General features: G+C 41.2%; 1 protein-coding gene across 4 annotated transcripts in view; it reads right to left on the bottom strand.

Annotated features, from left to right (window-relative positions):
- LOC133503035 (contactin-associated protein-like 4) overlaps positions 1-27,772 on the bottom strand; it is a 104,898-nt gene that overhangs the window by 24,193 nt on the left and 52,933 nt on the right. For 3 of the 4 annotated variants that reach the window (XR_009795606.1, XM_061824143.1, XM_061824141.1), the window contains 6 exons: positions 12,053-12,159; positions 7,285-7,404; positions 6,856-7,053; positions 4,047-4,209; positions 3,080-3,204; positions 2,648-2,818 (listed from right to left, as the gene is read on the bottom strand). Coding sequence is in view for 3 of the 4 variants with exons in the window: in XM_061824143.1 (XP_061680127.1) it covers positions 2,648-2,818; positions 3,080-3,204; positions 4,047-4,209; positions 6,856-7,053; positions 7,285-7,404; positions 12,053-12,159 (884 nt within the window). In the remaining variant the exon portion in view is untranslated. The remainder of the gene's footprint in view (positions 1-2,647; positions 2,819-3,079; positions 3,205-4,046; positions 4,210-6,855; positions 7,054-7,284; positions 7,405-12,052; positions 12,160-27,772) is intronic. The other variant, XM_061824142.1, reaches the window with a different exon arrangement.

Here is a 27,772-nt window from a genome sequence, read left to right as displayed (position 1 = left end):
CTAGAAAAACAGCTAAGACAAGCCTGAGGACTGTAGAGAGTGAACTCAAACCAACCAAGATTGTCTTTTCGTGCACGGGACAGACGGAGGACACACTGTGAGAGTGCGCTACCTCAGACTGCCAAAGTGGTAGTCCCTGTTTGCTCTTTTTTATTGCATTCTCGGGTCAAAGGGTTCCATGGTTACACAGTGAAAATGCTGGCACAGATGGCTACACCAACAGCACACAAACACTAAGGTACATGTTTCTTCAAGGCCGCAAGAGAGTCCTGATAAACCCACAAGAAAAAAAGCATGGCAATGTTTAAAGACATGTTTATGGCATTTGGGGGTATCCTCCTGCGGTACAAGGGCGTTATCTCCTCCCAGTGTTGAGGAGTGTCTCCTTAAGATCAGAAAGGAAACATGCTGAGGCCAGGATGGAGATATCGCTTCCCAGTGTTCAGGGGCATCAGCTTGAGGTCGGCAGGGGGGCATCGCCTCCCAGGTGTCACTGGGTCACACTTCAAGACACGCACGCAGCTCACAAAGAGAGCATTTCAGACTAAGACTAACAGAAACAAACGCATGATAAAACAATCCTAACAGCAACTATAGTAGTAATGATATACTTTTATCATGATAACTAACATAGTAATAACTTCTTTATCACAGTTTGACCAAGGGGATTTATTCTAAATTCACACGTAACATATGCTATAAACTGTGAGACAAATTAGTCCCCCACAACAATTTTTTTAATAGCTCTATACACACCTACCAATCATTTGGAACCCACAAAGCTCTCGTCCTTTGCACCTGTGCCATCCATTTTTCACGACGAACCGTGTGTTTTGGAAAAGTGTAAAGAGTGAATCCATCCTCCTGAGTGTTCAAGTAAAATCCAGCAATATGACGAGCTGGCATTTTGGCTAACACGATGAAAAAAAACAAGAAATGTTTCGACGATAGAATAGGTGTAAACCAATATAAACAGTCGACCCCGCTACTGTAAAAAACATCACATCCTTGTTCTTCTCCAATACAAATGCCTCGAGAGGATTTTCATGGCAGGAGATGCAAAAATTCATATTCAAGAACATCATGACGTGTGATGAAAAACAGATGGGTCCATTCCAGCTGCCTTTTTTTTTTTTTAAATGAAAAACATACTAAAAATCATGCTTTACGAGTCGGTAGTCCTTCAAGGACAAAGCCAACGTTTGTTGAACATGCATTTTTCCTTGAAAGCCTGGGGAAAATGGGTCATTCAACACATTGTCAAAAGAACAGTGTACTTTGTTTGCAAACTACTACTGACTTGTAGCAATAAAAAAGATATACTGACAATGTGGATTAATATGGCTATTATTTTCAACACTACTGTAAATCTATTATCCCTCACGGGATGAATCTTGCATTCTCTCTCCCTCTCTCTCCCTCTCTCTCTCTCTCTCTCTCTCCTCTCTCTCTCTCTCTCTCTCTCTCCTCTCTCTCTCTCTCTCTCTATATATATATATATATAGATATATATATATATATATATATATATACATATATTTCATGCAACAAGATAGTTTATATGCGCTACAACTAGTTTACCTGGGAAGACAATAGGCTGTGGCACAGACTTGCCCAAATCAAAACAGACGGGTACAGGCAAATATGGAAAAAATGGCTGAAATACACGTCGTGGATTAACGTGGTGGTTCATATAACAGTGTAAATTTTATAAAGGTTTTATAAAACAAAGGCAGGTTCATCATTTTGATTTCTTTCTTAATTGAAATTATTAGGATTACTTGGTTTCAAATTTAATTTAAGTTAGAAACAAAACAATGACTAAGAATTACATGACCAAATTTAAAAAATAAATGGTCCAGTCAGAAGACCATTATAATAATCAAGTCTACTTGTGATAAGCATGGATGAGCTTCTCCTGATCTAGTTGGCACATGCATGCCTTCACTCTAGATATGTTCTTCAGATGGTAGAAGGCAGTTTTAGTAGTTGATTTGATGTGACTGTAGAAAGTCAGGTCGGATTCTATCACTAAACTAAGATTTCGGACTTGGTCTTTGGTTTTTAAAGATTGTGACTCCAGGTAGTTACAAACAGCAATCCTCTTCTTTTTTTCCCCCAAACAATGATCTCGGTTTGTGGTTTAACCGAAGAAAATTTTGGCCCATCGAGTTATCTGTTTTAGACAGTCACACAACACCTCAACTGAACTGTAGTTATCTGGAAACACTGTAGCTATGATAGTCAAATTATAGTTCTGAAGAATTTGACCCAAGGGTAGCATATGTATGCTGAACAGGAGGGGGCCAAGAACTGACCCTTTAAGGACCCCATAGGTCATTGCCATTCAATGAGATTAAACACTTCCACTGGTTACAAAATAACTAATAATAATAATAATTTCCGAAACAGACAAAAATGGACGGGAACCCCTGGCTAAATTATGCCAAACCCACTAATATTAATATAGAGCTATCTAACCACTTGTTGCTTTAACAACAGCAGCCAAATTGGAGACATGCTTTACGGTGTTTTTGAGTGAGAGAGGAAAACAGAGAAATACAGAAGGCCACGCTTTGTAAGGTAAAATTGAAACCAAATACATTAAAATATTGTCGTGAAGAGAAGGAGCTGAGTTCCGACTTACATCTGAGTTCAATTCGGATAAAATCTTTGATGCCCAGATTTTCCAGGAAGACCCCACAGGAGGCTGTTGTTTTGAATAAAAAGGAAATGTCTGCATTTAGTTCTCCATGGAAAGTAGGGAAGTGAAGGTAGGATGTCTCCTTATCAAACAGTGCAGAATTCCAAAAACTTTCTGGAACACAAAAATCGCACCTGTATGCAAAGTCCACTTTTGAACATGTTTATCAAAGCTCAATTTCATATTTGCACTCATGCTTACAACTGAGTGGAAATTTAAGACAAGTTGCTATGGCAGAATCTGAGTGTAGTTATTAAAATACAATATAACTGGAGGATCAAAATAGATTTTATTACTTGGGTTAATTGTTATAATTCTTAAAAAGGTCACTGTTTAAAATCATTTTTTTAAACAACATAAATGGAAGGAACCTACTGTCTCCATGACAACGTAGAGGTCCCACCTTGTATGAAGCTTCTGAGCCTGGCTGTATGCCCCCTAGTACCAGAGATTGGACTGGGAGTGTCTCCTTATGGGTGAGGAGACCTGAGTCATTAGTCCTGGGGGAGGTCAACAGGAGGAAAAGCAAAAGGATAGAAACATAATGAAGAACAAGGAGAAGGACAAAAGAAGAATTGCATGATTTTGATAAACATGCAAATCTCTGAAAAAATGCAAATATGAATGTCAATGCTTTAAACAGGAACAGTCGTTAGTACATCTGCCTCACAGTTCCGAGGACCCGGGTTCAAAACCGGCCTTCCCTGTGTGGAGTTTTCATGGTCTCCCCATTCTTGCGTGTGTTTTCTCCAGGTACTCCGATTTCCTCCCACATTCCAAAAACACCCATGCATCCATTTCCCATACCTGACAACCTTGCTAGGGTTGTGGGTGTGCTGGAGCCTAACTCAGCTATCTACTGGTGAGAAGTGGGATACAGCCTGTACTGGTCACTAGCCAATTGCAGAGTGCATTTATAATAAACAACCATTCACACTCAAAAATGACTTTAGAGTCCAATTATTTTAATGCATGTTTTCGGGATGTGGTAGGAGGCAGGGTGATAACATGCAACCCCATACAGGTGAGGCCCAATTTGAACCCGAGTCCTCTGAACTGAGAGGCAGATGTGCTAACCTGTTGCCCAGCGTGCAGCCCTCCATAGACATTCATGGTAGGTTAACTGAGGACTCTAAATTACCCGTAGGTGAATTATTATTAAGGTGTGAATTATCTATATGTGTCCTGCAATTGGCCTGCGACCACTACAGGGTAGACCCCGTGTCTCGGCCAGAGGTAGCTGAGATAGGCGCCAGCACAACCCAGCCCTAGTGAACGTACCAGTATGGAAAATGGGTGGACGGGTAGACACTGTACATAGGAATATTATAAATTATAACACCATAATTCACTGTCAGCATCACAGTTGCACTGGACACTTGAATTCAAACAGTTGTTCTGTAGGCCGCAAGCACACTGTTGACTGCCTGGCAAAGCTCCACCCCAGTGTGTTTGGATCTGTCCAGGAGCCCGACCTCCAAACCACCAGCTTAGTGACGTACTGTCTGAAACATAGACAACATTTACCACTCTGTGCTTTACACAGACACACATTAATTGCACTCATGGTCACAAAATTGGGTAAACCTGCACAATGCAATGACTATGATTTTTACAAATGTAGATTTTATTTTTAATGAAGCTCTCTCAGCTGGGTGCATACATACTGATTTTTAAAATCATATTTTTTTGTAATATGAAAGACCATGATAAGGATGAAAAAAATGTCATGCATGTCCTTACTGCTCTTTCACAGCAGTAAAATGTTGTGTTCCTTCATGTTGTTTTTGTATCCAGTTAGTTAGCTTAGTTTATTACAGGCATTAGGGTTTGGAAAATTCATGCAATAGGTGAACTCCAAGTAGGAGTGACCAGATATCTTTGAGATTATTGATGCATATTTTAAATCTGTATGAACGGTGAATATATACAGTATATTAAAATTATTATTATTAAAAAGGCCCCGTAGCTCAGTGGTTAGAGCACTCCCTGAGAAGGGTTGCGTCAGGAAGGGCATCCGGCGTAAAAATTGTGCCAAACATACATGCGTTCATCTGAGATGACACGCTGTGGCGGCCTCGAAAGGGACAAGCCGAAAGAAACGTATTAAAATTAATAGTATACAGGGGAGTACATACTATTTCTGACACATTTCCATTTTTAACTCCCAAAAACACAACAACACATGCATAGGCTGCTACACAAACATTGCTACCTTTACTTAAATGAATGATGATGATGAAAAAGCTGTTTGCTAAAGAGATGTGTGAGTGCCTGCACGAAAAACAGAGAAAAATATTACAGCATGGCACTACCCCAAAAGATGCAAGTTCTAAAGTTACTTATGACCATAAAATATGCCAAACGTTGCCGTATGCACTGCCAAAACAACAATAGAAACATTTGCAACTTACTGCAAGGTCTGTCCATCCATCCATCCATCCATCCATCCATCCATCCATCCATCCATCCATCGCTTCTCTGGGTTGGGTCACGGGGGAAATAGCTTCAGCAGGGATACCCAGATTTCCCTTTCCCCAGTCACTTCTTCCAGCTCTTCCGCAGGGATCCTGAGGGGTTACCAGGGCAGCCGAGAGATATAGTCTCTCCAGCATGTCCTGGCTCATCCCCGGACTTTCTTTCCAGTGGAATATGGCCAGAACATCTTACCAGGGTGGCGTCCGGGAGGCATCTGGATTTGATGCCCTAGCCACCTCATCTGGCTACTCTCAATGCGGAGGAGCAACGGCTCGACACTGAGCCCCACCCGGATGACTAAGCTACTCACCCTATCTCTAAGGGAGAGTCTGGACACCCTGAGGAGGAAATTCATTTCAGCCGCTTGTATCCAGGATGTTGTTTTTTCGGTCACGGCACCTTACGCAAGGTGTCTTCTCAGTTTTGAAGCATGAAATATGCATGTTTGGGCGGACGCAAGTCTACATCGTAATAATAATAATCTGCATTATAAAGGTGTTATTTTTGGGTCTGTAAAGCAAACACTGGCACGGTTATTTTTTTTTTGGGTTTGTTTGTTCCTTTTTTGTTCGTTTTTTTTTTAACATGTCACCCTGAAGGCTCTGTGTGCGGTCATGTGATTTCCCTGTGGTGTCTGATTGGTCAATTGGAGTCAAACTAGTGAGCGGCATCTTGATCATTGTCTTCTTCTTCTTTTTTTCCTTTCAGCTTGTCCGTTAGGGGTCGCCACAGCGTGTCAACATTTTCCATCTAACCCTATCTCCCACATCTTCCTCTCCAACACCAACTGCCTTCATGTCTTCCCTCATAACATCCATCAACCTTTTCTTTGCTCTTCCTCTCACTCTTTTGCCCAGTAGCCCTTCTACCAATATACTCACTCTCTCGTCTCTGAACATGTCCAAACCATCTAAGTCTGCTCTCTCTAACCTTGTCTCCAAAACAATCAACTTTGGCTGTCCCTCTAATGAGGTCATTTCTAATCCTATCCAACCTGTTCTGCTTCCTGTTGTTTCTTCAGTGGCACAGTCTCTAATCTGTACATCATGGCCTCACCACTGAAAACTATAGTGCATTGAACCTACTCTGAAAAATAACCATCAAAAACATTACTTCAAAATGTAACAGAGTAAATGTAGCATGGTACTAACCCACGCACCTCCGTTGATGGGTGAGAGGCACCATTAAAACAAAGAGAAGCCAAACTTACATCATACACACAAAAAAGAATGTCTAAGAAATAAAAGAAGCTAGGATAACTGTTATCTTGTAATGACACAGCAGTGGTAAACTTTTTGTCATCCTGCTCTTCTTTTGGGTCTGGCAACAGCTTCATATCGTTTTCTAATTTGCTTTTCATTTTGAGCAAGTCTGTGTCTCGGCTGTTGTCATTGTTGACAACACACGATTGTTTTTTTGCGGGAGGGGCACAAAATCAGTATTAATGGGTCACACACAACAGGATAATCCCTTAAAATATTCTTCTAGAGACATTTGATAATGGGTCTTTTGATAACTTTGATCAGGAAAAAAAAAGGGGGGGGGGTTCAGAAATTAGTCCTGATTATTGGTATGTATGTCCCCTAATAAATTAAGCAGGCTTACCGAATGATGTGCACATTACAAATATTCCCAACAATATAAGTCATCGAGCATTAACTATGAACTTTCACCTGCTTTGTTGAGGAGACGGGAATTCCTGCAAAAGTAAGATAGTTCCTGCTCACAATGCTCTGATTGGATGAGGACGAGTGCTAAGTGCTCCTCTTCTGAAGCATAATGGAAATGGACTGTATGTTGCTTTCTTTCAGTGCTTGAATGCAGTGGGGTCAGTTCGCTATTATTGTGCTTGATCACCATCCATGCCCTGTCTTAAGTGGTCACACAGGAGACGTGATAATTTGCAAATTGCAAGGGAGTTAATGGAGCACTTCAGAAGCAGAAACTTAGAGAGAGCAGATGAAAAATCAATTTAATAGTGAAATAAAATCAATATGGACAAATGAAATTTCCTTTAATTAGCAAAGAAAAGATTTGGTAAGTGTTAAATTAGAATTGTGTGAATAAATAATGCCGTGTGCATGCGTCTGTGTGTGTGTTACCTGTCATGTGACAGTACATGAGGTGAGGTTTGATTGGTCCACTGCCATCCACGTCCACATAATAGTGTCCTGATGGTTTTCCTTTGTGTTTGTATGCCTCACATGACTGTTCATACCTTGCTGTGCAGAAAAATAGAAACCTTCTCAAAATATCCACAAAGTGTCTAATTTAAATAGTCAACCTTTTTTAAGTTGTCTTTAAAATAGCTCCCAAATGAATAACTGTCAGTAACAACATTTATTTATTTCCATGCATCATACATCCATCCATCCACCCATCAATTTTCTGTACCGCTTATCCTCACCTGGGTCATGGGTGGGCTTGCTGGAGCCTAACTCAGCAATGTTCGATAAAGTGGTGGTGTACACCCAAGTACTGGTCGCCTATTTATTTATTTATTTAAATCAGGAAAAATTAGCAATGTTTTGGAAATTCCTCTCCCTGTCTGTTGCTGAAAAACTAGAACGTTCTTTGGTCACCTCCGAGCGAGGTAAATGTCAGTTATTTTAACGGCTGCTCAAGTGTTGACTAGAACTTGGATAAGCTATCACATTTCTACTGTGCCATCTTTATACATCAAAGCCCATTTATACATAGAGCATTTAATAATAGTTAAAAGCTTCCTCATTGTTTCCTCTTAAATGTTATACTCACATCATGTGAGATTTTTATGAACTGACGTTCATTTGTTTTATAGAGTGTTAATAAAGGAAAAGGATTTTCAAGTAATCCGGAAATATGAGCGTAGTCTGCTAAAATAAACACCAGATGTGCTTTATGCAGTCCTATACCGTCCCTGCTTACACTGCTGTGCTAATGTTATTTTTGCATAAAGACCTTTTAGATTATGTTTTAATGTTGAGATGTAAAATATGTATTTACATGTAATATACAATACATATTACCCTGCACAATGCTAATGGTGCTGCATGTGAACTGAATCTTAAGTGGTCACAGCCTCTGAGTTAGCAGAAAGAAAAATAATGCATCTTTTCTGAAATTATCAAATTTAAATGATCTGTCAGTGTCTCTAGGGGGGATTCACATTAAGGGGTAATGTATGTGCATTAAATACATATAAAGTGCATAGAGCGATACACTGTACACATGTATATACACATGAATAATATACAGTAAGCAGTCCTCCAACATTCTGCATGACCCCTTACTCTATTTAATTTATTTGCATTGTGCTTGCAGGTGGACAGGTACAGTGGTACCCACAGTATACTTACAAAATTAATCCACTACAGAGGTTGTTTCGTAACGTGAATTTTAGTCGGTAAAAGCACTTTCTACATGTAAATAGTGTAATTCATTCCAAGTCCCCAGAACGATCAGTTGCAAGCACACTTATTCCACTGAGGTTTCTTGTGGCCCATGGTGAAGAAAGATGAATAAACTTGCGAAAAACACAAATGAAAAAGTTGTACTTTTCCAATATGCATTAGCTTGTGACAACATGTCACAGTGCTAGCGTGATTCAGTGACAGTCGAGTGTCCAAGAGAATCAAAAAGCATCATGCATAAAGATTGACGTCCCTACTAGTCAATGGGATGCCAGGAAGATGCTATGGCAATAACCAATGGAAGAACAGCTCTATCGTGCTACACAAACCAAGATACAGGATGTTTACATTCGGTGGAATTTGGGGAATCCAGCACCCATTTTTTTCCATATCTTCGATTTCCTTTGTAACTAAAGACATTAATTTTCAGAGGAGTTTCGTAACCTGAATTTTCGTTACGAGAGACATTCGTAAGTAGAGGTACCACTGTATTAGGTCAAAAGATTTAAAAATTTATGTTGGTATTGTTTTTATATCGTATCAGTACGAAAAGTATTTAGCCCCTCTTAAATTTTTCATTCTTTGTTGTATTTAAGCCATTTGCTAAAATGCATCCATCCATTTTCTGAGGAATTTATTTTTTCCTCATTAATGTACACACAACACTTAATCAATAGAATACTAGCAGGAGAGAAGATGCCAGAAGAATGGAGGGAAAGTGTTCTAGTTCCCATTTTTAGGAACAAGGGCGATGTTCAGAACTGTGGAAACCACAGAGGAATAAAGATGATGAGCCACACAATGAAGTTATGGGAAAGAGTAGTGGAGGCAAGACAGAAGTAAGTATATGCAAGCAACAGTATGGTTTCATGCCTAGAAAGAGTACCACAGATGCATAATTTGCCTTGAGGATGCTGGTGGAAAAGTACAGAGAAGGTCAAAAGAGGCTACATTGTGTCTTTGTAGACCTAGAGAAAGCCTATGACAGAGTACCAAAAGAGGAACTATGGTACTGCACGCGCAAGTCTGGTGTGGAGGAGAATATGTTAGAATAGTACGAGACATGTATAAGGACAGCAGAATAGCGGTGAGATGTGCCGTAGGTGGCTCCCAATAATTTAAGGTGGAGGTGTGACTGCATCAGGGATCCATTCTGAGCCCCTTCCTGTTTGTGGTAGCAATGGATGGGCTGACTGATGAGGTTAGACTGAATTCCCCTTGGACCGTGATGTTCACAGATGATATTGTGATCTGCAGTGAAAGCAGGGAGCAGGTGGAGGAACAATTAGAAAGATGGAGGCACTGGAAAGGAGAGGAATGAAGATTAGCTGAAGTAAAACAGAGTATATGTGCATGAATGAGGGGGGTGGTGGGGGAAGAGTGAAGCTCCAGGGAGAAGAGATAGCAAGGTCAACAATACAGAGCAATGGAGAGTGTGGTAAGGAAGTGAAGAAACAGGTCTAAGCGAGGTGGAACAGTTGGTGGAAGGTGTCTCCGCAAGGACGAAGGGCAAAATCAATAAAACAGTGGTGAGGCTGGCCACGATGTACGAATTAGAAACGGTGGCAGTGAAGGAACAACAGGAAGCAGAACTTGAGGTAGCAGAAATGAAAATGCTGAGGTTCTCGCTCGGAGTGAGCAGGTTGGATAGGATTAGAAATGAGCTCAGGAGAGGGACAGCCAAAGTTGGATGTTTTGGAGACAAAGTTAGAGAGAGCAGACTTTGATGGTTTGGACATGTTCAGAGGCGAGTGAGTTAGTATATTGGTAGAATGGTTCTGAGGATGGAGCTGCCAGGTAAAAGAGCGAGAGGAAGACCAAAGAAAAGGTTCATGGATGTTGTGAGGGAGGACATGAAGACTCTGGATGTTAGAGAGGAAGATGCACGAGTTAAGCTAAGATGGATAAAGATGACATGCTGTGGTGAGCCCAAATCAGGATAAGCCAAAAGCAAAAGAAGAAGAATGTACACATAACACCCCTTATTCACAGAAAAAAAATGAATTGTTTCAAGTTTTGTAGATTTATTCAAAAAGAAAAAATTAAATATCACACACCCATAAGTATTCACACTTTCCTCAGCATTTATTAGAAGCACCCTTTGAACTAATTTGTCTTTTTGGGAATGATGATTGAACATTTTCCACACCTGGATTTGGGGATTCTCTCCTATTCCTCCTTGAAAATTCTCTATCGTTCTGCCAGGTTGTATGGGAAGGTTTGAGATCACCCATTTTCAGGTCTCTCCAGAGATGCTCAATTAGGTGTTTCAAGAATAGTAAGAGTTGATGTCAAGCCACACCTCAATTCTTTTAGCTGTGTGCTTAGAGTGATTGTCTTGTTGGAAAATGAACCTTCATCTTAGTCTGAGGTCTTGAGCACAGGATATCCCTGTATTTGACTGCATTCATCTTTCCTTTTGATGCCAACCAGTCGTCCTGTCCCTGCAGCTGAAAAGCACCGCACAGCATGATGCTGCGCCAACATGCTTCACTGCTGGGACTCTATTGGACAGTTATTGAGCAGTGCCTGGTTTCCCCCACACATACCGCTTAGAATTACTGACAAAAAGTTTTATCTTGGTTTCATCGGACCAGAGAATCTCATTTCTCACCATCTTGGTGTCCTTCAGGTCTTTTTGTTTTTTCTTTAGCAAACTCCATGCAGGCTTTTCGTGTGAGGCTTCCGTCGGGCCATTCTGCAACAAAGCCATAACTGGTGGAGGGCTGCAGTGATGGATGGGTTTTATGGACCTTCACCCATCTCCCGACTGCATCTCTGGAGCTCAGCCACCATGATCATTAGGTTCTTCTTTGTTTCTCTCACCAAGGCTCTTCTCCCCCGATTGCTCACTTCAGCCGGACGAACAGCTCTCTAGGAAGGGTTCTGTTCATCCCAAATCTCTTCCATTTAAGGATTATGAAAGCCACTGTACTCGTAGGAATTTTAAGTGCAAAAGATTTTTTTTTTTAAACCATTGCAGATCTGTCCCTTCCCACAATTCTATCTCTGAGCTGTTCAGGCAATTCCTTTGACCTCATGATTCTCATTTGTTCTGCCATCCACTGTGAGCTGTAAAATCTTATATAAACTGCTGTGTGGCTTTAATCATCAAGTCCAATCAGTATCATTACAAATAGTTGGATGATCAGAAGACATGGACAGCACCCGCGTTAAATATATGACAGTCACAGGAAAGGGTCTGAATACTTCAGGCTGTGTATATTTCGCCTTTTTTTTCCGAAATCAATCTGCAGAAATCTCAACAATTCAGTTTTTTTCTGTCAATATTGGGTGCTGTGTGTACATCAATGAGGGGGAAATGAATTTAAATGATTTTAGCAAATGGTTGAAATATAACAATGAGTGAAAATTTCAAGGGAGTCTGAATAATTTCTGTACCCACTCAGTTATAACAACCTGTAATTCTATGGCATAAAAACCTGGAATTCGCAAATGGAAGCTGTATTTTACTTACAGCTGTGGCAGGTCGCACCTCTGTAGCCACTGTTGGAGCAGTTACAATGGAAAGTGTGCCAAGACTGTGTACATGTTCCTCCATGTTCACAGTAACTTGGGGAGCACCTGAGAGGCACACACGTGAACAAATTAAGAGATGGATATAAATCTGTCACATAATCGTTCAAAAGTTTCTCAAGAACTTTTGAAAGCAAGATACGCTGTTATGAATTTTTTACAGGATTGCAAAGAAAGAACCTGAACAAAAGCACCTTCAAAACCTGAGTCTGTTCTTTCTTTTTTTTTTTTTTTTTGGTTCAGTGCAGGTGCATTTCCTTTAAGTTGTACAAAAAGTAGGCTTTGTGTCTGTTGTAACTGTCACTGCATCACTAATATCCTAAACTCTTAAACTCCTGACAAGCCTGTCCTGCACAAGATAATAAAGACAAATGGATTTTCATTTTTTAAGAACACGAAGCAAAACAGAACAAAGCAAACTAAATTTATTTATAAGAGCACATTTCATATACAAGGTTACATGCTAAAATGCATTTGAAAACAGAAAAAGACAGCTGATAAAGATTTAAACCAACGAGAAAAAAAGTACATTTAAAACTGCACACAGTGCAAGAAATACCATTTAAAAGTGCAAATGCTATAAAAAGCATGAGGCAAGAAAAAGAGTTTTTAAGTTGAATTTAAAAACATTGACACTGGGGGCTGATGTTGCTTCTGTTTGCAACTTATTTCATTTGCATGCAGCATAAAAACTAAATGCTGCTTCACGATGTTTGATTTGGACTTTGTGCGCCACTGTCTGGGTTTGTATTCCATGTATTCAGGACCTAAATGCTTTAATGATTGATTGACCAGTAGAATAACTTAATCTATTCTAAACCTGACTGGGAGCCAGTGCAAAAACTTAAGAATTGGAGTAATATGCTCTGACCTCTATGTTCGGCTCAGAACCTAAAATGCAGTAATCTTATAATGAGCTTCAGTAGTTCAATGCTCTTTTTGGGGACTCCAGTCAGAAAATGATTGCAATCGTCAAGTCTACTTGAGATATAAGCATGGTTGACCTTCTCCTGGGCCCTCGTGTACAAAGACTTGCATGGATTTCCGATTGAGAGATGGTGTACACTCAAATCCAGAAAACGTAGTAAGCAAAAAAATATCCAGATGTATGAATCTGCATACACATGAATCCAACCATATTTCCTTTGTACATCCTTGTTAATGTGTAAATGAGTGCCAGTTTTGGAAGCGCCGACTCCTTCCTGTGCATGCCCACATTTAAAAATGCATGTCATATTTAAATTAATCCTGCACCTGCAATCCCAATCTCTGCATAATCAGCAAAAAAGAAAGAAAGGTAATGAAGAAAAAAAATAATATGAAGTTGAGATGCTGCTCAATAACATGATGTGCAAAAAAAAAAAAAAAAAAATCCTCTTTACTATGCTGTCCTGAGAGAATGAGGCCACATATGTGTGGCTGTCAGTGCTATGAGGTCATAACAGCACTCACACGCTGAAGTTAAAAAAGGCGGTTAGACATAAAAGTTGATGTGAAGCTGAGGACAGCCGCCCACTGTCTGTGTGTGCCCAAAACAGGTGGAGAAACCGGGACAGAACACCCCACCCCCTTTTAGGACACAGTAGCTGCATTTATGGGTGGCACTGTCCTCTTGGTGTTTTGGGAGCAGGTGGGTGCCTCTCATTACCCCACAACGTATATAGTTTTAGAACTCAAGACAAATATGTTCGTCCAGTAACCTAAACTCAGTCCTATAAGATTAAGGTTCATGTGTAAATTTTGGCTGTATGGTATTTGTTACAAATCTTTTGATTAATAGAAGCATGTCAGCATATCAAATAGGATATCAAAAAGTTTGAGTCCTGTTTGATTCCTGAATCTATTATTTTAATACACTCATGAGGAAACCACACTGCAGAAACGAGTCCTTTGATATGAACATGTACAAAGGTTACACGAAATGACATTTTTTGGGGGGGAAAGTGGTAAAGACGTCCTTTTAACACATTTTAATCACGTGTCACTGATGTACAAGTTCAAATTAAATAAATTCAAAGGACCTCAGTTCGGTTGGAGCCACGTACTACATATTCGGGGATTAATCCAAAATGGCTCTGGTGTCAGAGACCTGGAGGATTCGTTCACCATCCCTGGTGAAACAGATGCGGAGGATTCGTCCATCATTCCTGACGTCTTCTCTGGAATCTCCAGGGTCTCAGACGCAATTATGCTTCAACAACCAGCTGCTGCTCCACCCGTGCAGACTGACAAAAAGAGTTCTTTGAATTTACAGAAATTTGAACATGTAGATGGTGGCACGGTGGATCAGCTGGTAAAGCATTGGCCTCACAGTTCTGAGGTCCCAGGTTCAATCCCGGACCCGCCTGTTTGGAGTTTGCATGTTCTCCCTATGCCTGTGTGGGTTTTCTCTGGGCACTCTGGTTTCCTCCCAGATCCCAAAAATATGCAACATTGATTGGACACTCTAAATTGCCCCTAGATGTGATTGTGAGTGCAGCTGTTTGTCTCCATGTGCCCTGCGATTGACTGGCAAGCTGTTCAGCGTGTACCCTCCCTCCTGCCCGTTGAACGCTGGGATAGGCTCCAGCACTCCCTGCGACCCTCGTGGATGGATGGATGGATGGATGGATGAACATGTAGGTTGGAGGCGACATGTTGGGCAACTGTTTTGCAAATCTGGGTCCTAGTTCTTAAGACCACGGTTCAAATCCTGGCTTTACCTGTGTAAAGTTTGCATGTTTTCTTCAGGTATTCTGGTTTCCTCCTAAAGCCATGCAGGGAAGGTCAAATGAAGACCCTAAATGAGGAGTGCTCAGTGCAATCACGATCAACCAGTCCATCACAAAGGTATTATTGGTAGATGGCATGAAATGACTTAAAAAAAGACTTCAACCAATCATCCATCCCGTCGCTTGATTGATACACATATAATAATTGATGACATCTGAATTTTTGTGAAACTTACGTCAGGCACATGCGCAAACAACGGCACTTAGTAGGTCAAAACTAACAAACTAGTCAGTGATTTACCAATAATTTTTATCTCTCAGAGAGGGGGCTGAATCAAGTAAGAAAACAAAAAGTTACCACTTTCATACGGAATGGCAGGAGGAAGATTATTTCACGATGACATTTTTGAAATGCGTATGCCTATCTGCCAGTCTGCCATAGCATTACCAAAGAATGCGAATCTGGATTGGCATTTTAGGAGTGTACACGGAAAATAAAAAACTGACTTACTGGCAAAAAGCAAGTTGAGAAAGAAAAATATGAGGAAACTTAGATCCCCGTTGTCCAGACAGCAGTTATTTTTCATACGCACTTGCATTGTTAATCATGGTATGTTGTGCAAGATTGGCTCATGTAGTGACCCGAGGTAAATCAACATACATTGGTGGTGATCTGTGTCGCCAGCCCAGAATTTTAGCTCACTGGTTGTTCTCTGCGCTCTCAAACATTGTAAATGTCCAGAGGGGAGAGAGTGAGTATATTGGTAGAAGGACGCTGAGGATGGAGCTGCCAGGCAAAAGAGGGAGAGGACAACCAAAGAGAAGGTTGATGGATATTTTGGGGGAAGACATGACGGCACCTGGTGTTAAGAAATGAAAATGCAGAAGAAAGGTGCACATGGAAAAATATGACAGGCTGTGGCAACCCATAATGGGACAAGCCGAAAGGAAAAGAAGAAGTAGTGTTTTGATTAAAGAAAATTATTTTATTGAAGTTACTGTATTTCTATTAGACTGGTGGCAGGGTGGCACAACTGATTAGAGCATTGATTTCATAGTTCTGAGGGCTGGGGTTCAAATCCCGCCCCTGCCTGTATGAATTTTGCAAGTTCTCTCTGTGCCTGCATGGGTTTTCTCCAGGCAATCCCACATCCCAAAAGCATCCATTAATTGGAGACTCTAAATTTTCCCAAGGTGTCATTGTGTGTGTGACTGTGTTCTGTCTCTATGTGCCCTGCAATTGCCTGGCAACCTTGCGACACTCGTGAGGACAGGCGGCTCAGAAAATAGATGGATGGATGTTTTAGACAGTGACACAACATCTCAATTGAATTGTAGTCATCTGGAGACATTTCTAGATGTAACTATGTCATATGCATAGCTATGAAAATTCAAAATTAAAGTTAGACCAAAGGTAGCAGATACATAATGAACAAGAAGGCTCTAAGAACAGACCCTTAAAGCCTGGGTGTCATCCCTATAAACATTCTAAAATAGATATTGTAATGAAAAATACATATAATATTATTCACTTCAATGTCTATACAAAAAAAAAAATAATGTGAGCGGAGAGCACGTAATCCATGCACAAAATTGCATAAGTGTCATTCTACGATATCCAAGTGGTCTCCATATTGGCTGCGTCCTCCGTCCGTGACGTCACCCAGACATCCACAAATGAAAACACGTGGTGCACCCTAACTATGGGAGACAAACGCGTCCCGTCTGACACGGAAGGTCTTATCGAAAAGGAGAACACCACACAACCGAGTGAAGTTACCGGGGCAATATTACACTATTGTTTCAAGCCTTCGGGGCAATATTACACTATTGTTTCGAGCCATATTCAGATGATATGCGATCACAGCCAAACCTCATCCCTGTCCGATCCACTTCCGCGGCGGAGATGAGCCATTGCGGCTGACCATCGCAGTCAGCCGGTGTGACTTATGACGGAGCCAAGCCGGCCTGCTTTGGGGGGGTGTTCACAGACGCCGCACTACTGAGCAACACAGTCGAGGGCGTATTATGCGCTGACGCGACTGAGTTCTTCAGAGCCGCCCTGTCCCCAAAGCCCTATGCGCAGCCTTTGCAGAAGCAATGACCGCTGAACGTGGCGCCTCAGCCGGTGTGGCTGATTTTCTGCATCGTGGTGGCATATAATGGAGCCGAGCCATGCTGCTTTTAGGGCTATGTTCAAAGCCGCCGCAGTATTTGTTGAACACCGTCGAGCATTACTGCCTACCTGTTATTTGGAACCCACGAAGCTCTCATCCTCTGCACCCATGGAATCCATTTTTCACAAGGAACCGGGTCTCTTGCAAACTTATGAAGGCTAAATCCATTCTCACGAGTGTTCAAGCAATGTCCAGCAATGCAATGAGCCGGCATTTTGGCTAACACGAAGGAACAACGAGTTACCTTCCCGGAGGTAAAACTAATGGAAACAAACGAGTCCACTAGGGGGTGCCTCTCTCCTGTACGTCACTTCCTGCTTCTTCTCGAAAATAAATCCCTCGAGAGTATTTTCATGGCGGGAGTCACAAAAAGCTGTATACATCAAAATCATGTTGTGTGGTGAAAAAACGCATGGGATCATGTCGGTTGTGGGTTTTTCATTAGTAATATACCAAAAATCATCCATTTCATGACAGTCACACTTTAAGGAACCCCATAGGTCATTGCTATTATTTTGGAGTGAACACTTCAATTGGTTACAAAATAAATCCTTCAGGTAGGACCGGAACCATTAGGGGTAGTTTCTATTTAGTCCTACCCATGTTTTCAAGCTGATTAGCAGTATATTACAATCTACCATATCAAAAGCCGCACTGATATCTAGTAAGACCTGAATGGATACAATTCCTGAGTCAGTATTCAATGTTATATCATTTCGCAGTCCCCGTAGCTCAGTGGTTAGAGCATTGGTTTGGTCAACCAGGGGTTGTGGGTTCATATCCTACTGGAGCCTCCACTCCCTGAGAAGGGTTGCGGCAGGAAGGGCATCCGGCGTAAAAATTGTGCCAAACAAATATGTGCGTTCATCTGAGATGACATGCTGTGGCGACCCCTAACTAGACAAGCTGAAATAAACGTACATCATTTAGCAATGTGACGAGCGCAGATTCTGTTCTGTGATGAGTTCAGAAACCAGAATGAAATTAGTCAAAAAGTCCATTGAAATTCAAGAAATTGCTGAGTTGATTAAAAAACAACTTTTTCAACAATCTTGTCTATGAAAGGGAGATTTGAGATTGGACTATAATTAGCTAACATGGACTGACTGACAGACTGAAGTGAGAAATTGATAATTTGCTGCAAATCAGCTAGCACTGACTTCACAATTGTTTTGAAAAAATCAGATGGCATCGAGTCAAGACAGCTCATTGATGGTTTCAGTTGCCGAAGCATTTTTTCTGTTTTTTGGTCAACTATCAAATTCTGACAAGGTAATAGTGTTTTCCCTGGGTGGCTTCAGCTAGAGAATTATTTTATCATTTTGTTGATTTGTTCTGAAAACAGAATATTTGTGTGTGAATGAAAGGGGTGGGTGGGGAAGAGTGAGGCTCCAGGGTGAAGACATCATGAGGGTGGACGACTTCCAATACTTGGAGTTAACAATCCAGAGCACTGGTGAGTGTGGTAAGATAGTAAAGAGACAGCTGGTGGAAGGTGTCTGGTGTGTTATGTGACAGAAGAGTCTCTGCCAGGATGAAGGAGAAAGTTTATAAAACAGTGGTGAGGCCAGCCATGATGTAGGATGAGAGACGCTGGCACTGAAAAAAACAACAGGAAGCAGAACTGGAGATGGCAGAACTGGAGATGGCAGAAATGAAGATGTTGAGGTTCTCTCTTGGAGTGAGCTTGTTGGATAGGATTAAAAATTAGATCATTAGAGGGACAGCCAAAGTTGGGTGTTTTGGAGACAAGGTTAGAGAGAGCAGACTTCAATGGTTTGGACACGTCCAGAGAAGACAGAGTGACCATAAGGGTGATGAGGATGGAGCTGCCAGGCAAAAGAGTGAAAGGAAGATCAAAGAGAAGGTTGATGGATGTTGTGAGGGAAGACATGAGGACAGTAGGTGTTAGAGAGGAAGATGCATGAGATGGGCTAACACAGAAAAAGATGACGCACTGTGGCAACCCCTGATGGGACAAGCCAAAAGGAAAAGAAGAAGCTGATTTGTGCTGACATTTGACTTGATGGATTGTATTTTGTCACTAAAATAACAGGCAAACTTATTCCATTTATTGGCTGTTACGAGTTCTGGCGCTATCTGATTCAGAGGGGTTGTGAGCCTGTCAGCCACAGCAAAGTGTGTGAGTATTGTTGTGGTTCTTGCTGATGATTTCAGAAAAGTGTTGCGGTCTCACCCTTAACTAACTCTTTTTAAATCAGAATTAGAACTCACCCGCCACTATTTAAAAAATCTCTTCATCCATTAATCCATCCATTCATTAGAGTGCCAAGAGAAAACCCACACAGGCACGGGAAGAACATGAAAACGCCACACAGGCGGGGCCAGGATTTAAACCCCGGTTCGCAGAACTGTGAGGTAGATGTTCTAACCAGTCGCTCCACCATGCCAACTGTTCTTCGCCCCACATAAATTTTAGAAGCTCATGTCAACCTTTCCTGATTTGTGTGTGTGTGTGTGGGGGGGGGGGGTGCTTTAGCAGAACCCTGAATGTATTGTGCTAAGACTGAATGCTTTTTCAACGAGTTCATAATTTCTTTCAGCTTGTCTAGGCCCCAGTTCCAGATGATGATGCCATAACCATGATTCAATGTGGTAGCAGTGTCGTGCCAAACATACCTTCTTGAATTACAGCCAAAAAGTTCAATATTGCTTTCATTGGACCATAAGAGATTTTCATACATAGGGGGGTTGTGTTGTATGTTTGATGCTCCTGTTGTGGCAGCCATCACGCAGTTCTCTATACTGCTGGGCCAATCGAAAGGCCGACTTTCGTTAAATGATGACCAATGGGCTGGATTTCAGCGGGTAGGTGTGATCCTTCCAGCCAATATTTGGCTGTCTCTTGTGAGTCACTGGGCAACCACTGTGCGCTGTGACCAGCTGCTTTCTTCTACTTGCAAAAGCAGATTGCAGTGTACTAAAAATGATGACTCACAAAATTTTATTTTATGTGTACAGCATGTGTCGCAGCCCACCCCACTAGCGTGTTTTCTTAACTTAGCAGTCAAGTCGGCCAAAGTTTGCTCATCAGAAGCTAATGATGTTCGCTATTGCTAATCGGTCGGTGAATAAAATCAAACTAAACTATCGTTATCTTGCGCATAGACAGAAGTGGTTAATTTGACCAAATCCTAAATGCAATCATTATGTCACTTGACGCAGAGAAAGATTTTGATGAAATTAACTGAGCTTTCTTATTTGCAGTACTTCACAAATTTGGTTTCGGAGATTCATTTTTACATTGAATAGAAAGATTGTACAATTCAAACTGCGAAAGGGACAGTTAGCACAATTAGGATTACTTCACAGTTTTACATTACAAAGAGGAACCACAGAAGGATGTCCACTGTCACCAATGCTATTTGCAATATTCATCGAACCTCTTGCTCTCGCTATTCGTCAGAATGCTGTTAAAGGTATCTGCTCACTAGTGACAGAACACAAAATCCATCTATATGCTCATTATATTCTTCTTTACTTACAGGAACCCAAGTATTCTCTTCGGGCAGTCTTCAGTCTCATTAAAACACTTTCACAAATAGACTTCTCTATTAACTGGACAAAATCTACAATATTCTCAATACTGTAACAGTACATTGGTGGACTCCTGCAGATCAAATCCCAGATTACCCTGTTCCTATAAGAAACATTAAGTATTTCAGTATTAATATTTTATCAAAAGGCACAGAGGTAACAAAATTACTCTAAAGAGTGGGGATGGTGGTGAGAAATAAAGATAAAGTGTGGATATTCGTAAGGCAGCTGGCTGGCTCCATTCATTTGGATGTCCATTCTGTTCAGAAACTTTGCTTTTTCGCGTACATGTACATTATATATCATGGAATTAGTTTAGTACTGATGTAAAACAATATCTGATGCTTTATATACTATTTATGTCTTGAGCAGAGGCACTGTGGCAGCATGGCTGACAAACCCAGAAATCTATGTTCACCGTGAGGGAAAGTTTCTGTTATTTTAACTGAATGTAATATGTGACGTTAATACACCGTGTAATGGAGATTAAAATTTTGAAACACCAATCGGTCAATCTGCAGGGGTCTGTTGGCAACTCTGATTTTTAAGTTAGGGTCCATTCAAACACCTTGCACATAGTGCGACAGTATTTATGGGTAATAGCATTATTATAAATGCTGCTGTTTTGTGTTTTGTTAATTCGTTTTTTTTAAATGTAAAAAAGTTTTGGCTTTGTTAATTTGTTTTCTAAAATGCATTTTTTTGCATGTTTTTTTTAATGTAAAAAGTGTCTCACAATTTGTTATAATGTTTTGCACTACCAGCTGGTAACATTTTTCGCTAATTCTAATCTGGGAAAAGAAAGTAGAAAATGAATATTACACAGTATGTAGCCAGAGTGAAATTGAAAAGTATCGAATCGATCACACAATGAGTGACCGAACCAATACAAGTCTGACCAATCAGGGTGGGACACTGTGAACCGTACAGTGGTTCACAGAATTCAAATGAAACACATTTTGTGTTCAAGAAGTTTGGTTGCGAATTCCCATGTACCTTTGAGGACATTGCCAAGGGAGTAGAATTGGTCCACTGTCCCACGGCCAGAACAAAAAGCAAACTCCTGCTCTTGATTCTGAAAATTGACTTCCCAAAGTCCCTTCCACTCCAGCACCCTGGGTAGACTCTACCAGGGTGGCTGATGAGTGTGATACCCCTGTAGTTGGAGCACACTCTTCGGTCCCCTTTCTTAGAAATGGGTCCACCACTTCAGTGTGTCAATCAAGAGACACTCTCCCCAATGTCCACAGGATGTTGCAGATATGTGTCAACCATGACAGTCCCAAAACATCCAGATGCTTTAGGAACTCCAGGTGAATCTCCAGTTCTGAAAGAGATCAAAGACTGCCTCCTTCCCAACTTTGACTCTCATTAGTTTTCATAACAGGCGAAGAGGTCAACAGGGCACCATCGGCATAGCTTTGCATGCTGTGTTGAATAACCTGGAACAACCGCAGAGCTACGCTCGGATGCTCTGTGTGGATTACAGATTGACCTTTAATACAGTTATTTCAGACATTTTAATGACTAAACTGGACACCTTGGACCTCCCTCCTCTGAAGTGCACCTGAATCAAGGATTTCTTGACCGACAGACCCCAGACTGTGAGAATTGGCTCCCAGCTTTCCTCCACCCATATACTGAGCACCGGCTCAGCACAGGGCTGCATTCTGAGTTTGTACAGTCTCTACACCTTCAACGGCAGCCCAGTCCGTAAAAATAACATTATTGTCAAATTTGCTGACGACACAACATTGGCCTGTCTGATGAAGATGAGGCATCCTACAGAGATGAGGTCCAGAAGCTCATAACCTGGTGCAGAGACAACAATCTGGCACAGAACACTATAAAAAAAGGACATCATTGTGGACTTCAGGAGGTACAGAACTGAACCGGCCCAGCTCTTTATCAACAGTGAGCGTGTGGACAGAGTCTGCTCAGTTAGGTTTCTGGGAGTCCTGATTTTTGAGGACCTCTCATGAACCGATAACATCAAAGAGATCATTAAGAAGATTTAGCAGTGTCTCCACTTCCAGAGAATCCTAAGGAAAAATAATCTGGACACATAGTTGTGGCTGGCCTTCTGTCGCCCATCTGTCGAGAGCCTGCTGACATACTGTGTCTCCATTTGGTATGGGAGCTACACTGAAGCAGACAGAGCAAGGCTTCACAGGACAATAAAAGCAGCACGAAGATCATTGGCTGCCCTCTCCCCTCCATGGCAGACATGTATTCCTCTCGGTGGCTCAGCATAACTCAGAACATTACTAGACAGCCCAGTTGTCAACTGAGTTCCTGCCATCTGCAAGGCGGTACATATACACAAAAGAAAAGCCCAACAGACTAATTATTTTTTCTCAAACCCATTCACAACCTGACCTCTCATCTTTCCCCTAGCCATGCTATCAATACAAAGGGACGGTGATTTCGATATATTGTGGAATACTTTTTATATTTGCATTTATTTTTATATTGCTTTTATGTATGCACTGACCCAGGAGAGGCTCTCCAATTTCATTGTATATGTGGGTATGATGACAATACATGGCATTCATTCATTCATTCATTCATTCATTCATTCATTCATTCATTCATTCATTCATTCATCCAACTCAACGACAGAGATAGGAGAGCCCAGCTCAGAGACCGCCGGAACATGAGCAAATTTCTGTCAGAGGTGAAAGTTGGAACTCCCTCTGACAGGGGCTTCTGCCAAATTTTCCCAGCAGACACTCACAATACATTTGGGCCTGCCATGTCAGACTGGCATCTTCCCCCACCAACGGAGTAAACTCACCACTAGGTGGTGATCAGTTGACAGCTCCAACCCTGTCTTCACCCGAGTGTCCAAGACTTTCTGCCACAAGTCCAAACACAAGACTACAAAGTTGACTATTTAACTGCAGACAAGGTTGTCCTGGTCCAAGTGCACATGTGGACACACTTATGTTTGAACACGGTGTTCATTATGGAGAATACGTGATGAAAATAGAACTCCAATAGCAAATCCAATAACACCGCTCGAGTTCTGCTCGGAAGAGTGCCTCCCTCCCAATCATGCCCTTCCAGGTCTCACTGTCATTGTCCATGTGACTATTGAAGTCCCCCAGCAAAACGATTGAGTGCCTTGCAGGAGCAATGTACAGCACCCCCTGGAACGACTCCAAAAAGGGTGGGTTCGCTAAACTGTTGTTCAGTGCGAAGGCACAAACAACAGTCAGGACCCATCCGTCAACCTGAAAGTGGAAGGAGACTAACCCCCCGTGCAGTGGTGTGAACCCCAATGTACAGGAAGAAAGCTGGAAGCAGTAAGTATACCCACCCCTGCTCAATGCCTCTCACCATGGGCCACCAGAGTGGAAGCGAGTCCAACCCCTCTTGAGAGGACTGTGATCACAGCCCCAGTTGTTTGGGTAGACGAGACCAACGACTTTTCAACCTCACCACCAGCTCAGGCTCATTACCTGACATGATGTTCCACATCCCTAGAGCCAGCTTCTGCAGCTCGGGATTGGACCACCAAGGTCCCTGCCTTCCCTGCCAATGCCCAGCTCACACTACACCTGATTCCTATTGCCCCTTCCACAGGTGGTGAGCCCATGAGAAGGGATACACAGAACCCATTAGGGTCATGACCAATAGGGCCCTATGAATCCAGGCTGGGCCACCAGGCGCTTGTTTTCGAGAACCACCTCAATGCCTGGCTCCAGAGTGGCACCCCAGTGACCCATATATGAGCAAGGGCCACCTATATCAAATGTATTTTATTTGTCATTTTATCTCTTTTAGTCAAACTTTTTCTCATCCCTCATAAAAGACCCATTTCCACCTCTCTTAACTCGCTGAGCCATCATCTTATCATGGTGGAGAGGTTTGTGTGTCCCAGTGATTCCCAGAGCTAAGTTGTCTGGAGCTTTATGCCGCTGGCAGGGTCACTCATGAGAAATAGGTCCTGGCATTTTGAACAGGACTGCATAGTCTCAATGAATCTCAGACCAAGTTTGAGGATGTGAGCACTATACAGAATATCAGGATAAAGATGTAACAGCAAACAGGGGAAAAAATAACTTTTGGTGAATGAGGAATTCGCAGGGAGAACCTGTGAAAGGTGATGAGGTCCAGTGCCGATTGAGGTGAAAGCAAAAATACATTAACAGAATCAGAGTGGGGTGATGACAGTGACTGGAATTCCAAGTATACCTGAAAACTAAATGGAAAAACTGACTGTTGGACTATGGTTTGAGAAAAATGTTCAAAAGAGACAAGGGGAAAATATGTCAGTAAATTATTGTGTGCATAATTTATTTTGAAATGATAAATGATGAAAGTTCCTACTAAGATGCAAATCTTCCAGTCAGATGCTAATGACAAGAACCAGCGCTGTCTTTATTTGTTCCATTTGAAGAAAAGCAGTTATACAATCCAATTTTGCTTTCACTTCTGTTGTGGCCTCAATAGTAAATTGTTTCCTAACTTTTCAACTATAGTCATTATCTCAGCATCAAGTAGTCTTTTTTGTGTTGTGGGAAAAATAGCAGTCCTGAAGCCACAGCCAGGTAAATTATTTTCATAAATGTTCGCCTTGCTCTGGGGAATGAGCTGGATTAACAAGTTTCAAGACAAATTGCAGCATTTGATCATCAACTACAGGACACCTGATTTCCCTTTGAAAGCTGACTGTATTTCTGATCAGTTTGTCTTGGTGCAGAGTGAAAGTCCTCATCTAAATGAATAGAGTAAAGCCTCGGTTCTCGAATGTCCCCGTTTAGGAACAAATCGGTTTTTGAATGACTATTTAGAGATTTTTTTGCTTCTGTTTTCAACTGAAAATCGGTACTCAAACGCCCCTGAAAAAACCCGCAAAAAAAATATTGTGTGCGGGCAAACCAGCTGACCCACAAGTGCTTTGTTGTGAATTCCCACGCCACTGAAAAATCCCAGAAATAACATAATGTGCACGGCGCAAGCAGCTGACCCACCCAGGATGCGTTTTGTTATTGTCAAATCGAACGTCCCCCGAAAAAAAAACACGAAATGACATTAAACGCACTATTGTTATTCTGTATAACGCAGCTTCTCTACACAGACATGTCCAGGTAGTGACTCTTGTTTTGCTTCTTCTCGAGGACTATAGTATTAACCCCCAATCATGGCTCCAAAGAAGGCAAGTTGCTTGTTTAAAGTTATTCTGCACTTTTGTTAATAAAAAAAAAGTTTACAAAGCTGGGGGCCGAGTCGCTACAGAGAGAGCAATGCACTCCCAGCCTAGTGTACTCAACTACTAAAGCATACATTTTAAGCAAAAAATAAATATATTTCTTAAATTATTGTATTAAATAAAGTATTTAAACTATGCATGTATTTCTACTATGGAGGTTATTATCAGGAAAAACTAAAAAGAAAAAAAAATCTTTAAAAAGCAATTTTTTTAGGCTTGGAACCCATTATTTGTCTTTCCATTCTTTGTAATGGGGAAACATCAAATCGGTTTTCAAACAAATCACTTCTCGAACCATTCTCTGGAACAGATTGTGGTTGAGAACCGAGGCATCACTGGAACTGGATGTGCACAGAGTCCAAAGCAAAAATGGCGAAGCAGCATTTAGCTAATCTGCTGCACACAAATGGAATAAGTTGACAACAAAAGTGACTTTAGTGTTAATGTTTTGAAGTCCAGGTTAAAAACTCTTCTTTTCTTCTCATGATTTTTAAAGCATTTTTACTTTTAAATTATACTTCTTTCACTGTACGCTCTTTTAAAATCGTACTTGTTTTTTTCCCCTCTTTGTTTTAAATGTTTAGAGGCTGTTTTTTTTTTTGAAAGGGAGCTGGTTAGTATTTATGTAAAACAATATTTGATGCTTTACATACTATTTATAAAGGTTGATACGAGGCAGCACAGCTCGCAATCCCGGAATGTTACTTTCACCATGAGGAAATGCTTTTGTGAATTTTGATTCAATGGAAGCTAGGACGTTAAGGCGAAGTGGACAATAAAACTAAATAAAACAACAGCGAAAACCATTTGGCCCCTCATGGAAACAGTTGCCAAAATACGTACACTGCACCATAGCTCAGTCATGTTCGGCAATGGCGCTTATTGCCCGCCAGCTTTAACCCTAACCCACCATCATGCTAACCATAACCTTTCCAAAACTGCCTTGAAGGAAGGTGGTGGAGGTATTGCACTCAGGTTATTGCCATTGTTCTTGTTTGATCTCACTACTTAGCAGCTGGACTCCGCCTCAGTGCTTCCACAAGCACTTTAGAATGGTTTATTTCTGGGGTTGAATACTTCAGTGATTTATATCTTAATTATTATTGTTAATCAGTTTATCAGATGTAGGTCGATTCGGTTTTGTGCTGACCTGTACCTTCCTTCCCCTATGGTTATGTTAACCTCTTTTTATATGTAATTGCTATCCACATTTACTGCACTGTTTTTTTAAATTACTTTTATTGCGTTCTCACAGAAATGGGCTTTCTTTTATTCTTACGAGCACACTGTTGTTGTTGTGTTGTGGAAGAAAAAATAAATTTAGATGCCACACGCTACTATATTTCAATATTTGTCCATTCATCCATCCATTTTCTGAGCCACTTATCGTCATGAGGGTCGCGGAGAGTGCTTGAGCTTAAAACACCCTGAACTTGTTGCCAGCCAATCGCAGAGCATTTTAATATTTGTGTAATTTCAACATTTTTTTTCTCTGTAATTTATGTATCTCGAGTGATTTATGTGTGGATTCTCTGTCATCTGGGTATGATCATCTATAGAGATAGCCTTAATGCAACTGGACTTGTGTCGAAGCATTTTTTCTCATTTAACATAAATGTTAAATGACTTGGGCAATCAAGATATTAGGCTAAAGATTTTTTATTGGATTAACTTGAAAACCAAAGAACTTTACTGGGTTCACTGAACTCTCTCTCTCTCTCTCTCTCTTTTTTTTTAACAAATAAAACCTGAAAAGTGAGGCGTGCAATATTATTGTGCCCCTTTGCATTAATACTTTGTAGTGGTACCTTTTGCTGCAATTAAAGCTGCAAGTCGCTTGTGGAGCTCAGTGAGGTTGGATGGAGAGCGTTTGTGAACAGCAGTTTTAAGCTCTGCCCACAGATTCTCGATTGGATTCAGATCTGGACTTTGACTTGGCCATTCTAAAACCTGGTTTTGTCTATTTGTGAACCATTCAATTGTAGATTTGGCTTTAT

Source organism: Syngnathoides biaculeatus, chromosome 7 (assembly GCF_019802595.1).
Source record: "Syngnathoides biaculeatus isolate LvHL_M chromosome 7, ASM1980259v1, whole genome shotgun sequence".
NCBI classification, from domain to species: domain Eukaryota; kingdom Metazoa; phylum Chordata; class Actinopteri; order Syngnathiformes; family Syngnathidae; genus Syngnathoides; species Syngnathoides biaculeatus.
This window is presented reverse-complemented; position numbering and strand designations above follow the sequence as displayed.